The sequence below is a fragment of the Apostichopus japonicus genome, chromosome 14, assembly GCF_037975245.1.
Source record: "Apostichopus japonicus isolate 1M-3 chromosome 14, ASM3797524v1, whole genome shotgun sequence".
Lineage (NCBI taxonomy): Eukaryota > Metazoa > Echinodermata > Holothuroidea > Aspidochirotida > Stichopodidae > Apostichopus > Apostichopus japonicus.
The window spans coordinates 1,396,005-1,414,130 of NC_092574.1; the positions used below are offsets into that span (position 1 = coordinate 1,396,005).

An 18,126-nucleotide genomic window follows, 5' to 3' on the forward strand; every position below is an offset into this window, starting at 1 on the left:
GGGAGGTACATAATTACCCAGAACAATTTTACATGAAATTTCTACTAAATTTAAGACACTTTTTGCCTCAAATCTTCTTGATATTGAAAGAGATTGAGCCTTTTAAAATAATTTAGTTGAATTGGGTTGATCTGAAGGATTGTCCAAACATTCACAAAGTTTTTAAAAAAAATCAAACATTTTGAAGTTATTGACCACATGGCTAGCGAGGACCACCCTGAAACTTCAGTTTTGCCGACAATAGTTGAATATGTTGGCACCAAAGCAAATTTGTCTTGGACTTAATGCTGGTGGGAATATTTTGTGTGTGAATATTCTAGGTCCCTTGCAGTCTTTGTGGCTGAATGATGATAATTTAACTCATGTAGTTAATGGACATAGGCCTATGTCTAGGAATGCAGATATTATGATGAACAATTGTGATGGAGCCAACTAGGAATCTAATGTAAAGCATTACATTCATAGTTGGGAGTTCAGTTGTATTTTTTTTTCATTTGTCCAAGTGCTACTTCATCATGCAAGAAATGGACACTGATTATTTTGACAGGGATTGTCATGCGCATAATGTATGTTGTAGAGTCAAACAAAACAGTGATTGTAACAAAGCCATCCCTGGCAGCTAAGAGAAGAGCCATCAGGGTCCACATTCTTGCAAATGCTCTTCAAAGATTTGCAAAGAAAACAAATTTTAATTACCAAATCATTTGACATCTTCCACATATGCCACAACAGCCTATGTGTGGAGGTTTCTCATCTATCAGCAGAATCTCGCAGTGTAGCAACAGCACGTCTTGCATGTTAGATTGGACTGGTTTTTTATTTTTGTTTAACCATGTAGCTTGTACTCTCTCTCTCTGAGTTGTACTCTCCTCCGTCTGTATGCTCTGCCTCTCTTACATAATCTATCATACTGTTTTTTCTTTGCATCTATCTGTTTCAGAGACTGGATACATGGACTATTGAGCTCACCTTTAATCCTGTAGTTTCCATCTTCCTGGCTATGGACTCTCCAGGCCCATTATTTGTGATGTGTGTGGCACTGTGGTCCCTGTACTGACTGTTGCGTGAAATGTTTGTGCTATGTTTGGATTGGTAACTCGAAAGCATTATTGAGTACCTCTGCTTTATGGGTGGAAGTCTGAAACTGAGTGGACCATAAACGTTTGCTGCAGGTGGGTGTCTCAGGTATTTTGTTTAGCTTCCTGCTGTCAGTGTGGGATATTAGCAGGGACCTTTTGTAGCATTTGGCATGAATGGAAACGTGTACTTCCTGCCCCTCTTGCATACAAATGAATGCTTGGGCAATGTGAATGATTTCCATTGTAGCACTTTCAAGGCAGTCTTAACATGTTGATAAAGCTGAACAACTTTGCAGTGGTCGTATTTGAGGGCTTTAATTCCTGCAAGTAGTCACCTCTGCCTATACAGGGCAGGCCAAGTCCTCTGCAAAGTACTTTTGCTTCTTAGTCTTAGTTTTTGCAGTTAACATATCAGAGGAGAGTACTGCTTTAGTCAGTGCTCTGTGGAGTGACCTGTTTAGGTGTACTTGGTCTAACAGGTTCTCTGTTCAGAATGAGTAGCTGCAGCCATTGTACCAGTGAACCCTTTACATGCCTTGCCATCAGCATCAGTTATGAGGCACTTGACCTTTAGTGGGTTCTCACCAGTAAGTAATTTGGATGCACAAATCTCTCCACCATTCTGTTCATCTCCGACATTTGCATCTTTGCTGAACAGACCTCATGGCCTGGACATTGTACCTTGTGACCCCTACTTCTATTCATTCCACCAAGTAAGTAGAACTTGCTACTGTGATGGTAACCAATAACAAATATATGCATGGTGACATTCTCAACAATTACATCCTGCATTGGCTTGCAGGAGCAAATGGAGTCTTACTTTTCTATTAAGCAGAGGGTTATTATATATTGACAATCTTCTGCAAAAAATGGAGTCTTTTGAGAGGCCACACAGTTGCAGTGTCTCCTCTATACACCCCTTTTCAACATATCATTTTCATTAATTTCTTCTATTACATGTAGGTCCAAATTGGTTGACTTTTGTAGTGTCCTGACAGCAGGACTGGGAAGAGAGATGCTGCTGATCAATCTACGAGCTGAACTTGAACTGATCGATATCTGATGCAAGCCTGACCGCAATACAATGTTTAGTTCTGAAGGTTTCTTGCCAGGTTTGCTACTTTGGTTTAAAACTTTATAGGTGGCCAAAAGCTTATGTCTGTATAGCTACAGAGTGATTCTAAACACAACCTTAGAATCAAGTCCCACAAATTCTTTCATACCAGAAAACGATATAGGGACGTCCTCACATCCATTGCTTGTCTCTCAGTGAGCCATCATTGCACTGTGATAGGCTCTTAATAAGACTTGCAAATTTACTAAACTGTTTCCTGTAGATTCTGCACACTAACAATGCAATTATGAGCCATTTGATCAAGCTTGCCAGTTGAGTTAACTACTATATACTCTTCCATGCTGAGCCTTGTATGAGCAGGTTTGCAAGAGGAAATAGTTGCCATATCTGAATCAGAAGGGCTAGGCAGTCTGGTTGGCACAGCTGTATGAGCTGTTAAGCCAAACCTGTTACCTGGCTTCAAGGTTGTTGCACACCTACCAAATAATACCTTTCCCTTTACCCATTCTTCTAAATACTAATCAGTTTTTATCCTTAAAATATAGCAATTTTCCAGTGACCTATTCACTAGTTTGTTTGTAAGCATTTATTGGAAGTCTAAGCAGTTGAATAGCTGCACATAGAAAATGATACAAGACAAGACTTACACTGAGAAACTAGTCAATATGATCTACTACAACTATTTTGGAATGTTGTTTGAACAGCGCCCTCATTATAGATCTGATCACAGCTAGTACATAGCTCTCCTAAGTACTTTTTGCACCAAAATCTGACAAAATACCTTTGAAATTTAGCAGTGCCAAAGTAACAAGTACATTTTTCTTTTTCGTTTCAGGGCCAGAGCTAAGTGCTAATGCTTTACTAGATGATCAAATTTCCAGAGGGAAGAAGGCCAACTTGTGTCAAGTTTCCACCAGAGGGGGTAAGTAGCACCAAACTGAGGGACTGTGCTTAAAACACATTCTGTGGACCCAAGAACAATTTAGACATTCAGTAGATGCCTGTCATGCTGATGGAACGACTTCTTATCACACTAGGGAATATGTCAACCATTGGGAACTCACTTGTTTAAAGTTCAGTACTGTATTATTCATATAGACTGTACAACATGTGTGAGACACCATATGAAGATTCACACAATAGACAGAGATAAACAGAAATGGTGTAAGTCACAACTTCTCAAACTATGATAAAAAGAGGTTTAAAGTGGAGTTTATATATCTCAACTGTTACTTTAAAGGATTGTCTGGTGGCCCAAAGAAGTTACCTTAAAAAATAGTAAATAATTTTCCAAAAATGTTGTCAAAGTATGAGGATGCTAATGTTGGGTTTGACAGAGAAACAAATTTTTTATCATTAAGGATAGACATTTCAAATATGATTTGAACAGTACAGAACGTGACGTCAGCTATGCTAATGCAGATTGCGACATAACCCACCCTCCGCACAGTACCTATACGGTAATCACAACAAAAACCGCATTTGTAAACAGATAAATTTCTTCCTTAATTTCCAGTGAAATTTCTTAGAAATTAGATATGTTTTCAAAAACTCCTTAAGCCGCCATGTACTAGATCGGTGGTTCCGTGGTCTTTGTGTAACACAAGGTAAATTTCAACAGCAGACTCTTCGTTGTTTAGGCTATACATCGCGCTATCCAGCTCCAACGCGAAGGATGTTCGCATGTAGGCTATACTCAAACGTTGACAATTGGACAGTTATGCGAAGCCTAAGCTTCTCAGTGCTACATTCTGCTCTGACAACGATTTCGATAAATTTCTTCCATAATTCCGGTGAAATTTTTTATAAATTAGATATGATTTAAAAAACTCCTTAAGCCGCCATATATGTAGTAGATTGGTGGTTTCGTGGTCTTTGTGTAACACAAGATAAATTTTAACAGCAGACTCTTCGTTGTTTATACATCGCGCTATCCAGCTCCAACGCGAAGAATGTTCGCGTGTATAGGCTACTCTAACGTTTACAATTGGTCAGTTCTTCGAAGCCTAAGCTTCTCGGTGCTACATTCTGCTCTGACATCGATTTCGCCAAGTTTCATCTTTCGGTGTAACGAATACTTTTCAAGTTTCCTTTTACTGTTAATTTGATCCGTGAATTTTATTTCAGCGATTTCGAAGAACAGTTTATGAACTGTGGTTTGAGTGTGAGTGTACTATGTGCAACGCTATGCAAGTACACCAACTGAGCATCGTAGGATATACGTTCGCGAGTGTGTACGTTATATATATTAGACAATCCAATGTGCTTACGTGTGAGTTTATTTGCTGCGGATATTGGAGTGCTAACTTCCAAGTCGCCTGTTTTGTCTATTTGCAAGCACTACGTCAATCACCATATTGAAGCGTTCGAACAAACGGTACTTTTGGTGAGAAACTGGTGAATTTGAAAACCAGATTTCTACAAGAAGAAAACGTCAAATGGGGACAATTTTTACATGGTTAGAAAGAGAAAAATAATAACTACAAGGACAATGTATCAAATCTTCCACCAGACAATTCCTTTAAGGTGGCATACTCCTATGAGCTTCTATATCAATCTGCACCAAGTGTTCTCCTTCAGAAAAAGTGACAAAAAAGCAACAGGAGAACATCTTTTTTGATATGTCATCAATCACTGGACTGGTTTATGTTTTTAGTTCTACCATGTAGCTTGTACTTTCTCTCTCTGAGTTGTGCTCTCCTCCTTCTGTATGCTCTGTCTCTCTTATGTAATCTATCATACTGTTGTTTTCCTTGCATCTGTTTCAGAGTCTGGATACATGGACTATTTGAGCTCACCTTTAATCCTATAGCTTCCATCTTCCTGGCTATGGACTCTCCAGGCAGGCCCATATCTTGTGATGTGTATTCCACTGTTGTCCTTGTACTGATGCCTGATAATATGGTGCTATGTTTTGGATTGGTCACCTCGAAAGCATTATTGACTACCTCTGCTTTTTGAGTGGAAGTCTGAAACTGAGTGGACCATAATGTTTGCTGCAGGTGGGTGTCTCAGGTATTTCATTTACAGTACTGATTTCGCTTAACTCCCTTTGAAATTTGTTAAAAAGAAAATAAACGAATTTCTTTGTTTTTTATCGAAATTCGCCAATTTTTATCGAAATTCAACAAATTTTAACGATTGGTTATCTCAGTCATTTCCTCCGTGGAATTTTCAACGATGCGTTGAAACTCTCTTTTAAACGAATGGAAGGTCAATATGCGGTTATGCAAAACGTCGGAAAACGCGTAACTTTGTTTATTAGTTGCAAGTTTGCAAGAGGAATAGGTGCAACATCTGCATCAGAAGGGTAGGCATGTCACCAGTGCGGTTGGCATCAGCTGTACGAGCTGTAAAACCGAACCTGTTACCTGGCTTCAAGGTTGTTGCACGCCTACCAAACATACCCATTAAAATATAACAATTTCCTAGTGACCTATTCAGTGGCGTCTTTCGCGACTGACTGCACTTTTGTTCTGAACTTTTTTCCGATACATTTGGCCCACTGGCACTCACTTCACAAAGTTATTTGCCTCCCCCAACCAAATGTGTTTTACCTACTGAAAGAAAGATAATTTGCAATGCGTTTTTCAATGGTTAAACTGATATTATTATTACCACAAATATTGTATCGACTTCCCCAATAATTCGAACCAATATGGAAGGGTAATAACACATGTAAAAACCGGTGCATGCCTATATGATATGCACATTGACATGTGTAACGCGCACAAAACGCGAACAATTTTGGATATATTTTTCGGGCAAGTCGTTACAGCCCCCCAAATCATATTGGGCCCCTACGCCTATGACGGTAGTTCTATTAGGCATTTTTTTGGAGTATTCAAAATCACACCAAGTTTTGTGTGGTGGAGTATAAGAATCGCGAGATACAATATCTTAAAATGGCAAGGCAAACGTGGTAATTATGACTGATTAAAGGCCAATTTTGACCGAAATTTTTCAATTTTTAGGTCATTCACAATCACAGGAATATATGAATAGGCCTAGATAAACTGTAGTGCGACAGTCGGAAATTCCAGCTGTCGCACTCCAATTTTCCTTTAATCGTCAGTTTTATCAAGTTCGGGGGGGTGAGACACCCCCCCCCCAGTCTAGCCATGTCCCTGGGTGTAAGTCACAACTTCTCAAACAATCATTAAAAGAGGTTTAATGTGGAGTCTAAAAATATCAATTGTTAGTTAAGATGGCATACTCCTATTAGCATTTACATCAATCCACCACAAGTGTTCTCATTCAGAAAAAGCAACAGGAGAACGAATTTCTTGATATGTTATCAATTAGGGTCTGGTGTTTTCTTGGCAGGGATGTTAAGGAGCATGAAAGAGAGTACAAGTGATACAAAAATTTGGTCAGTTGAGGTAAGTTTAGACCAATTTAGGCCTCCCTGGAACAACATACAAAAATTGATTTCTGCTGAGCAAAGAGGTTTGTTTACAAGTGAGGAAAACTTCAGTCTCTCATAGTAAACAAACAATCTCAAGGTTATGATATAGAACATTGAGGGTGCTATGAATGGCCAACTTGTCAGCTATCCAGTTATTGGTTGCATTTAGCATGTGAGAGCTAAATAGAGATTAAGGGATCACATTAGTTTTTGATTTAGTGTGTATTGGGGCATTTAATAGGTGTATACTACCACAGACCCTTTTATCATGCCGACTAGTATTCAGCAATTGGTTGAGCAATATTGTGTGTCTATGTGTAGGACATTTTATTTGACCGCATAAGAATCATAAACATTTTCAGAAGTCCAACACCTGTTAACAAACAATTTAATAACATTTTGGTACTTTTATTTTACAATCATTTGGTCAGCATATAATGTCATTAGTTGAATCACAGAAACTATATTTGATAAGTTGAAACTATGAAGAATCAACAGTGTGTTTTGTTTGTTTTCTATCAAAATAGGAATAAATGGCCAAAGAAGTTCAAAATTCCAAGGCTGCTACTAGTGCTTGAGGGAAGACTAAAAGCAGAAAGAATGCCTAATGACAGAGAAAGAAGACATATTATACAGACACTGTGTGACTACATGGTAGGATATACATGGCTAAAATAGGTAAACAGTTTAATACTGTAAACTCAAACGATATCATTGCCAAACAGCTCTCTGAAATCTGAAATAATCTTGAGGAGCGGTTTCAGTACGCTGCAATCAATTTTTTTAACGTTACGCTGGATCTCAAATCCCGACTTGCATTTGACAGATACTATTAGTGGGCCCAACTAACAGTAAAGTGAGCCTAACTAGTAACTTTCTTAAGTTCACTTCACTAAGAACACTTCTTAAGTTCAGGCTCAACCTTGAAACTAATTTTTGACAGATTTGCATTTGACAGATACTATTAGTGGGCCCAACTAACAGTAAAGTGAGCCTAACTAGAAACTTTCTTAAGTTCACATCACTAAGAACACTTCTTAAGTTCAGGCTCAACCTTGAAACTAATTTTTCCTGACGATCTGCAAAACTTGCTTTGCGACGAGCTCTGCTAACCTTTCAACCAGAGACAAAAAAATCATATTCGCTTACGATTGTAAAGATGCTGATTTAATAGTTGTGTGCAGATTCCTCAACATCATGTGTATTTACTGCGTTACTAGCGGGGCCCTATGTGGGTGAAAGTGATTTGTATGTGCTTCCTCGTGCACTGCTGACAGCCGTCCGGTCCATACATTTGTATACTCCTACTAACAAAAACCAGTGTCTAATATTTATAATATATATATGTTTATGAGCTTGCCGAACGTCACAACATCATACTGAAAGCCATGCCGAACAAAATTATATTTAATGATGATAGTAACATATACATTAGTTACTATATATAAATATATGTTATGCAAATATGTCATGCATAACCTATATACACGAGGTGTATGAGTAATCTGAATATAATACGGCATTACTTGTATATATATATATATATATATATACTGTATATATCTATATATATATCTAGAGTTGGTTGGTTGGCGTCTATCTTGGCGCAGAGTGCTCTATGTCCGGTGGACAAAGCGAAATATATGTTGAGACTAGTGGAACACTAGTAGTTGTAACTCGGAGTTTCACGCGTTTAGCGATCGTCAGACAACTTTTGTTGTCTGACGATCGCTAAACGCGTGAAAAGCATGAAACTCAGAGTTACAACTACTAGTGTTCCACTAGTCTCAACATATATATATATCTATATATATATATATAGATATATTATAGATACATATATTTATCTATTATATATTTATATATATATATTATAGATATATATATTGTTTGTATATATATATATATATATTGTTGTACAGCGATCGTCAGGCGTACTGATCCGTAATAAAGTATGGGTCGCTATTCCACGAACTACCATTTGGGTTTGACACGGCTGGGTGGTTTCCTTTTGTGTCTGTTGCCATGTCTACAGGTAGAGATGAGCTCACTTCTCTAGTTGAGCGTGTTGCCTTTGAGGGTGGTAATTTGGAGCTTTTCTTGCAAAGATTGCATAGACCAGACTGCCGGTTGTGCGTATTGGACTGTGACACAATTTCCCAGTGTATTGAATATTCAGCTTTTTTCTCCTTGAGTTGCCAGATGTGTTTAGAGAGTTCCGTTTCTTTCTTATATCGGTCATGTTGGAATGATTTGGTGTGGTTGTTGTATATCTTCTTAAATTCTCCGCTCGCGAGGCCTATGTATGACGCGTTGTCGGTTCATGACGTGACGGAGGCTTTGTAAATGTCGTCATTAACTAAGCAGTTGCCGCGTAGTGGGCAACTCTACTTCTCGGCAGTTGCATGTCTTTTCCTGGGGGGTTTGGCTCGTTTCTTTCATGACCTTTAAGTTGTGTGACTTGGTGATCTGTTGCATGTTTCTCATACAGCTGTAACTTATATTGACTGTTGATCTTTTGAAGATTTTGTGTAGCTTGTTGGTCTGTGGGAATTGCTTGTCGATGAGTTTTAGGAAGTCCGCCGCAAAGTTGGTCTTTACGTTTTTGCTGTACGGGGGGGTTGTACCATGTGATTTTTCTTGATCTGCATTTCTTGTTCTGTTTGGTGTTTTCGTTTTCCTTGTTTTGGTATTTGATAGTATAGTTGTATCCAGCTGACCGGAGGGCATGATTGTAGGTGGGTGCTGCTTTCTTGAATGCGTCCTGGTTAGATGATAGACCAGAGACTGTTCTTTCGATGGCTGGCGGTATGTTCTTTATTATTGCGGGCGGGTGGTTCAAGTGTTGGCTTATGTAGATTGGTTCGTTGTTTGGTTTTCTGTAGGGCCGGTATTCATGTTCAAAGTGACGTCAAGGAAGTTGACTGTTTTCAAGTTTGTTTGGACAGTGATTTTTAGTCCACATGTATGGAAAATCTTGATTAGGGCTTTTCGTATTCTGTCTGCTTTACTGCCTAAGCATGACCTCATTACTGCTAGCCAATCGTCCCTGTATAGTCCCAAACTAATGATGTCGGGGTTTTTCTCCAGTTCATTCAAAATGAATAGTCCCACCAATTTACAAACTTCCGCTTTGTCAAATGCACCCATGGAGACATTGAATTGGTTACCTGTGTCTCTCTTCTCCCAACTCTTGCCCTTGTGATCGTGAAGGAGAGATCACCTTGGGTGCATGATAGTCTTGTATTCAGTATCACTGATTCTGGTGTATGCTTTGGCCCATATGCTAGACATTTGTGTATGAGATTCTTTCTTATCGAAGGGTAAAAATCAACAATATCGAAGACCAGAAAGGAGAGACCGCTCTTTTCCTGTAAATTGTTAAACCATTCCAGTACGCTTGTGGTATGTCTGCATTTATGCAGTCAAGCATGGCCTTGCTCACTAGTCCCATTTCAGGTTTTGTTGTGTATTAGCATGCATTTTGTGTTATTTTGAAAATTTTCTTTGTGGTCCTTGATTGTCACGAAAGCCGTTTTGGGTCCAGGTTTATTTATTCGGTTACCTATTTTTAATTTGTCAGCTAGTCTTGTGTATTCATTGTCTATTTCGGTGGCGGTGTTGCGGTCCGCATATTAGTGTTTCTGAGATATGTTTTCAGTTAGCAACTCACCATATTCGGCAGGGTCCATCTTGTACATGTTCCTGGTTTTGTCTGCCTCTATGAAGATTTCTTTAGAGGATGTGATGTTTTCTACGTCCTTCTTTAGGTCAGACAGGAACTTCTCCGTCACTTCCTTGAACTTAATGTTCTCGACCATTTCCAGCATATCGACTCAAACAAGACCAACTCCAGGATTTGTGGTGGGGAGCATCTCGATTTTAGCCCGTATGCATCGGTGGTGGCGGTGTTGTCCTCGTCACGGCTGGTGTCACTCGTTTCCGCATCGGTGTCAGTGTCGGCCAGGATAAATAATGCTCTCCATCGCATCCGTTTATCAGCTTCTCTGTCATCTCTAGCAGTCTTTTCAAGTATTCTCTAGTTGATGGCAAAGGAATGTTCTTGTCCGAATAGTTCATGTTGTATCGTTCCATACTAAGCTGTAAAAACATGTACTGCTGTTAGTAGTTAGAGTGCTCAACCGAGGTTCAGGAGCCAAACTATAAAATATAGCTAAAATACTATCAACGGTGAGAGGGCTCAATACCGAAGTAGAGCATGATATATATATATTGATATATATATATATATATTGTAATAAATGTTAAACTATTAAGTGTCCATTGCTACTCAGAGTTTCACGCTTGTACAAGTAGTTGTACAGCAATCGTCAGGCGTACTGATCTGTAATAAAGTTTGGGTCGCTATTCCACGAACTACCATATATATATATATATATATATATATGAGAAGTAATCAATGTACTCGGCGTATAGTTTTGTCACGCAAGGCGCCCCATAGTATTGATATCAGTAGTAGTACATGTCAAGTTAGGTGTAGCACACATGAATTTAATAGTAGTAGATGTAGATGTCAAATTAGGAGTGGGCCTAGAACATGTCAAATTAGTAGAAGTAGTACATGCCAAATTAGTAGTAGTACCTGTCAAATTAGTAGTAATACATGTCAAATTAGTAGTAGTAGTACATGACAATTTAGTAGTAGTACATGTCAAATTAGCACACTTTAAATTAGTAGAAGTACATGCCATTAGTAGTAGTATATGCTACTGTGGTCCTTTTGGCGTTCCATATACAAAAGCCATCAGTCAAATCTTCGAAGGCTGCATCTCTATGGTTGACTGACTTTGATGAATAACCAAACAAGAAACGTCCATATTAATGAGGTAATGCAAGGCACGCAAGAGAACGCAGCAAAAGTTTGGTTGTGTCAGAACCATATGGCTTTCATGAAGACATTAATGTGTTAACTCTTGGACTGCGTGTGCTGATATGCTGTGAATGTGAGTAAAATATTCCAAATTGAACATTGAAATATGTATTGCTAGTCATGCAGACGTCAAAGTGATAACTTTAAATCCGAACTTGGAAAAAAATAATACCTAGCACTTACTTTATCTTACTTAATGAGTAAAAAAAAAAACTGATATTTTTTGGTACATGTGTTTCCGCAAACGTCACACGTTATATCTCACAAGAAATGGTTGCTCACATTTATTTTCCGACTCAACGGTGTACTTTTCACAAATGCTGGTAATTTATGGTTTTAATACACTTAATGATTAGACCCCAAAATACCAAAACTTTGCGCTGCTGTGGCTTGAAAACTCCCTATATTGATTAGAAATTATCCTTTCAAACATTTCTGATGGCAATCACACCAACTTTATTATTGGGAGGCATCTTTTTTTAATGTTAATATGGGAATTTGACTTAATGTCAAAAGGTGGAGTAGAAGAACAAAGGTGGTGTTTGTTTTTTTGCGATTGTTATAAATCTATCCGGCTACTGTATGTGGCAGAAATAGCAGCATTTTAGTGCATGCGTCCATGCGATTCATATCCAGCAACATTTAAAAATGATGATTGCGAAATTAGCAATGATAATGAAATCGCTAGCAACTTTAACAAATACTTTGTAAATCTTGGTTATAACCTCGCTAGTAAGATTAATATTAAACTAAAAGCGGAACATTTTTTACATAATAATGACAAGGTATGCCATTCCATATTTACTATCCAGTAACAGTAGAAAAAGGTTTAAAAGTTGCTCACACAAATGTGAAACCAAACAAAGCAGCAGGCTATGATGACTTTAAGCCAGGTATTATCAAACAAGTTATCCCATACATTGTAAAGCCTTTAACTCATCTCTGCAATATTTCTTTTAACACCGGCATTTTTCCGGATAAGCTTAAAATAGCAAAGGTAAAACCGATCTTTAAAAAAGGAGACCCCAGTCATTTTGAGAATTATATCTTTATATCTTTATTGTCTATATCTTTATATCTTTATTGTCAGTCTTTTCAAAAATTATTGAACGATTAATGTTTAATCGTATATACAGTTTTCTATGTAAATATAATATTCTTAATAACGAGCAGTACGGATTTCGTCCTGACCATTCTACAGAATTAGCTTTAGCAGATGCAGTCAACAATATTTATAATAGCCTTGATAAGAATAATACCTGTGTAGGCGTATTTCTCGACCTATCCAAAGCTTTTGACACCATCGATCACAAAATATTACTAAGTAAATTATTTTTTTATGGTATCAGAGGAACAACCCTAAATTGGCTAGATAGTTATCTTTCAAATAGATACCAGTACACTTTATATAAAAATTCTAAATCTGAACTTGCTAAAATCGCTTGCGGAGTTCCTCAGGGTTCTATACTAGGTCCATTACTATTTATAATTTATGTCAATGATATCGTTAATGTCTCCGATATTGCTAAAACAATATTATTTGCCGACGACACAAATATTTTCTTCGATTCCCAAAATCTACTCTCATCACATAAAACTGTTTCTACTGAACTAACTAAATTTTCCAGCTGGTTTGCAGCAAACAAATTATCTCTTAATATAGAAAAAACTAATTATATGGTGTTTAATGCTAGTCACTCATTCAGATGGGATCACAATATTACCATGAATGATAAAATTATTAATCGGGTTAACACCACTAAGTTCTTGGGTGTACACATAGACAATAAACTTTCGTGGCGTGACCATATATCAGCAGTCTGTAACAGAGTGGCTAGAAATACTGGTATTATATGCAAATTAAAACATTATTTACCTCCAAATATACTCAGAACACTATATAACTCTGATTTTACCCCAATTAACTTATTGCACGACTATTTGGTCAGGAACCTATTCTAGAAATCTTAATCACCTATGTGTCCTCCAGAAGAGAGCTATCCGCCATATATCACATGCTGCACCACGTGATCATACTAGCCCATTATATAAAAGATTAAATTTATTAAAACTAAATGATATTATAAGAGTCCAGCTTGCAACATTTGCATATAAAGCATGGAATGGATTGCTACCCGAGGCTTTTAAAGATTTTATATATAGTAACAGACTAATCCACAACCATCAAACACGCCATTGTAATAACGCCCATGTTTTATCCCAACGAAGTACTTTAAGTTCTTTTAACCCTCGTATTCGTGCTATAAAAACGTGGAATAATCTCCAGGATAATGTTAAGAATAAGCCTTCTTACTCTGTATTCAAAAGGAATCTCCAAACTGTAATTATTTCTCACTATTGATGGATTTATTCTTGTGTGTGTTTGCGATTAAGATCATTATAAAGATTGTTAGGATCGCTTATTAACATTATTAATTTCTAGTAGAGTCAATTCGATTATTTCATCATTGTAGATGCTACTATTAACTTTTCTTTTTCTATTCTTAAGTTTTTCTTTCTTTTTTCTTTTTGGGGAGTCTCCTACTTTGTTAAAACTTACAGGCTTTATAGGAGACTTCCCGTCATACTGTAAATTGTGATGAAACAAATAAATATACAAATACAAATATACAAATTTGCAGTGAAGGACGGGGGGGGGGGTGCAGGGACAATGATGCAAGGGACAAGAGAAGTAGGGTTTCAGGAGCTGTTGTTTCCTTCCAGAATTTTGGAGGTTTTCATAGACATTCCTGTATTTTCTAATGCAAATAGCTCTTTCAAATGTTCTACTGCCCTTTTCCCTAAGTTGTCAAGTTTAGAGTATAAATCTGTCCTTCCTCTGGACAAGGATCATATTGCTTTCCGCAGGTAGGCGTAGTCCCTCCATATATGATGGGCTGTAATTGTTGTACTCCCCAATCCCTACTCCTGTGAGTCCTGTCACTGTACCTGTCCCAAATCCCTACCTTTCTCACCCCTCTGCTGTTAGACCACACTGCTACTACTGTAGTTTAACATGATGGTGGAGTAATTGCACACGAGAATAATCAAAATAGAATATTTTGGAAAACAAAAGTCGGTAATAAGTAGTTTATTAAATAAACAGTATCAGTAAATGGAGCAGCAATAAGCTGTAACAGAAACCAACAGGGTAGGATGCAGAAATATTTGTATATTGAAAGCTTTTATTTAATGCAGTTTGATGCCTTAAATCAGCAATTGCAGTTTTTACCTAAGTACCCAGTTTATTAATGTACTCTCATTAAGAATCCAGAGGGGCACAGCCACTATTTTGAGGGAGAGAATTAGAAATTGTCTTTGATTTTCATTGAGATGGCAGGGGCACTACGGCAACTTTGTAGTTTTAGTAGGAAAACAAGGCTATTTACATATACTTGTGAAAAGGCACCAAGGGGCATGGTTTCCAGAGTGAGAAAAAACATGTAGAATTGACAGCATTTTAAGAGCAACTTTTTTTTCAGTGGTTTTTTGAAAACTGTATATCAAAACCTTAACATTTCCTGCAGCTGCTCAATATTTACTGGCTCTTGGCGCAAATTTCGCTGGAGTTTTGGACAGTCTTAGAGCCATGACTTAAATGATAAAGTTGTAGGATGATCAAGAGGGAACCTAAGGCATTATAAGGGTTAAAGGGCATACCGCAGTTGTTGCTGTCGGTGATCAATGATTTTTAAGCTCATTACCGCAAGAGGTATTTTGCCATCGACATGCTTCCTGACGTACATATTCTTACATTCATTGAGTGTGTTTTGTTTTTTCTTCTTTCACCCTCTGTCTGTCTACATTGTTGGTTCTCTTTTCTTTCATCTTCTGCTGCAGTTTATTCTCCCCACAAGAGGTCGCTATAGAAAATTTAGGAGATACGGCTCAGTCCGAGTACAAGCATGGCTCATCTCTGAACACGGAGTCCAGTGTTAGCGATAGTTACAGGGACATTTTAACCAGTCATAAGTAAGTTTCACTCTCTAAACATGTTTTATTTTAAGCAAGGTTTTGTCAGCTGGCAACATATTATCTATGATTTATTCTTTTGTAAAACAATTCAAAAATAAGAAACTGACTGGAAAAGTAAATGCAATGTACTTTATTGAGACAAGTTATTGGATAATCCCAAACTGAATGTTTACTTACCATAAATGTAACTGGTTGAAAGGTAACGATGTGTCTTGGTAACAACATTTTAAACTATCTCAAGTTGTAAAGGATTGGGAAGGTAAATAGAAGTCGATTTGGGGTGGGTGTGAGTGGAGGAGGGGTGGGCGGCTAAAATAAGCTGCTTGTAACGGTATGATTTTTAAATTAACACTCTAAACAGTTAACTGTACTGAAAACTGCACAGTGCATTTTAAAGTAGACCACTATCTATTTCTTGCTGTAAAGCAGAATTGTTTGTGACTTTGTGTTGAGTTTGTTTTGATCTCAACTCCCTTCATGTAATAATGTATAGGGAGATGAGATATTGTACTTCACCCCACATCAGAAATGTGAGTGAGTGAGTAAGTGTGCGTGGGTGGGCAGGTGGGTGGATGTGTGTATGTTTGATAGTGAGTGAGTGAGTGAGTGAGCAAACTTAAGTATGTTGCAAATTCCTAGACCCAAATTCCTGTCAAGTTCAAGCTTGGTGGGTGGGTGCCTGACCATGTTAACTCATGCCTGCGTGATCGAAGGTCAAGAAATCTAAAAATTGGTTTTTAGCTATTTTCTGCATGCCAATTTGTTAGACAAAGGCATTAAACCACATTATATGTAGAGAATGAAGAGACAAAGTTTAAAACAAGACAGATTTAGCTGTTTAGGGTTGTAGTTAACTGGTCAATTAAGTTAAAGTTAAAATTGGTCTAAATTGTGCAAAAGAGTGTGTCCTAGACTGTTAGTCCGATCAGGTTCAAACTTGGTGGGTAGGCGCCTGACCATGTACTGTAAACTTGATCTTTGGTGATTGGCTAAATGTCATAGGTGAAAGGTCAAATACCCAGAAAGTGTAGCCATTTTCTGCTTGTCAGTATTTGGAAAAAGTCATTAAACCACAAAATATGTAGACTATAATGGGACAAATTTTAAATTAGAACTTATGCAGTTGTTTAGGGTCAAGGTCAAAGTTCATTGTAGATCCATTCCATCATAAAAGAGATGAGTACCATAGATTGCCATCTTGTCTTATGTTTTAATCGTAATAAATGCTAAGATCCCATAACAAGGGAGTTTATTAGGAAAGTTTCAGGAAAGATATGATTGATAAAGATGGCTACCTTCAAGGTATGCAAGGAATTAAGATGACTAATGAAGCAATCCATGGCAGAATGAAGGTGAGATGAAAAAACTATTAATTAATGGACCATTCAACTGTCAATTTAAGTATACTTTCATTAGTTTAATGTAAGTTTAATTGCTTTGTTCAAGGGCTGTCCTAACATGTTAGTTTCTGGAAACCCTACATGTAATGAGACTAGGAGAGAATTGGTCTGGGAGGATGGGAGGGGGGGGGGGAGTGGGTCTTAGTGGAATATTTAGGAACATTGCAGTTATTGTGTGTTGTTCTCCATCTCAATTAAAGACCTGTTATTTATGTGTAAATTAACACCCAGTTACTTAGTATAGTACTGTTTTGGATGCAGCCAGGGATGGCACCCCATCTCTTAGATTTTGTCTGTAACCCCACCAAAACACATATCCAGTACCACTAAACCCACTCCGAATTTTGTTGCTCCATTTACCGGAGAGAATCTTGCTATGAAATTGACTGACTTGCTACACAAGTGCAAAGATATTGGGCATTTTTTTTTCCATTAACAGAAACTCTAGTATTATCATCAATATAATGATAAACAAACTGGAGAAACTTTCAGCACATGTATTCAAAATAGTAAACACTTACTTATTGCCTCCACTCCACCCTCCACTTTAATATTCTGGCTTTGCTTTCTGATTATGGGCAGGTTTGAGATGTAGTACAATTTCTCCATCCGTGTTATTGTCAGATAATGAAATGAGAATGAGAATTAATAAAATTGTAAAAGAAATGTTTCCTTCCTCGACAGCAAGACTTCATATCCGTCACTTCTTCAGTATCTACCTAAATGACAAATGTAGGCTGAATGTTGCAGTCCACCAGAACAAGGTTAATTTGAGATTTTACACTCACGCACTGCTGATCCAGTTTCAAGCTATTCACCGTTAAAATATGCTAAACCTCCGGTATGTTCCTTTAAAGGCTAACTTGATGATGTTATCAGCTCTTCTAGTACGGGCTTTAATGTTAATGTTTAACCCTTTGCTTTACATAAATTCTTATAACTCACTCAACCAAAGCATGTTCCTTTAACTTGATATTAAAACAACAACACTCTTGCACCCATTGAATGAAAATTAAACATCATCTATCCAAAAGTTGACAAATTTGTACTTCCACTGTGAACATGTCATTTGAGACAGGTAAATCTCTTTTTGTGATTTTGTGTTGGATCTGAGGAACTGAGCTAAATGGTTAAAGTATTAGACTAAATAGTCTTGTCACTCTAAACCGATGAACCTCGGCAAATTAATGGGTCGTAAAGTGGCATAAAAAATCCAGCCTGGTCTGATAGCGCTAATTTTCAACCGTTCACAACAAATTAACTGAGGTTTGTTAAACTTTGTTTCTAAAGTCATCTTT

At 37.5% G+C, this 18,126-nt stretch overlaps 1 protein-coding gene across 15 annotated transcripts in view; it reads left to right on the forward strand.

Annotated features, from left to right (window-relative positions):
• The window catches only part of LOC139979520 (BRISC complex subunit Abraxas 2-like), a 35,238-nt gene that overhangs the window by 15,989 nt on the left and 1,123 nt on the right, over positions 1–18,126 (forward strand). For 6 of the 15 annotated variants that reach the window (XR_011797198.1, XR_011797193.1, XR_011797189.1 and 3 more), the window contains exons 2-8: positions 941–1,172; positions 2,043–2,191; positions 2,990–3,076; positions 4,923–5,156; positions 7,090–7,216; positions 15,294–15,425; positions 17,513–17,669. Coding sequence is in view for 3 of the 15 variants with exons in the window: in XM_071990417.1 (XP_071846518.1) it covers positions 7,170–7,216; positions 15,294–15,425; positions 16,696–16,780 (264 nt within the window). In the remaining 12 variants the exon portion in view is untranslated. Of the gene's footprint in view, positions 1–940; positions 1,173–2,042; positions 2,192–2,989; positions 3,077–4,922; positions 5,157–6,480; positions 6,537–7,089; positions 7,241–15,293; positions 15,426–16,695; positions 16,781–17,512; positions 17,670–18,126 lie in introns of all 15 variants that reach the window. The other 9 variants (XM_071990417.1, XR_011797194.1, XR_011797190.1 and 6 more) reach the window with 9 other exon arrangements.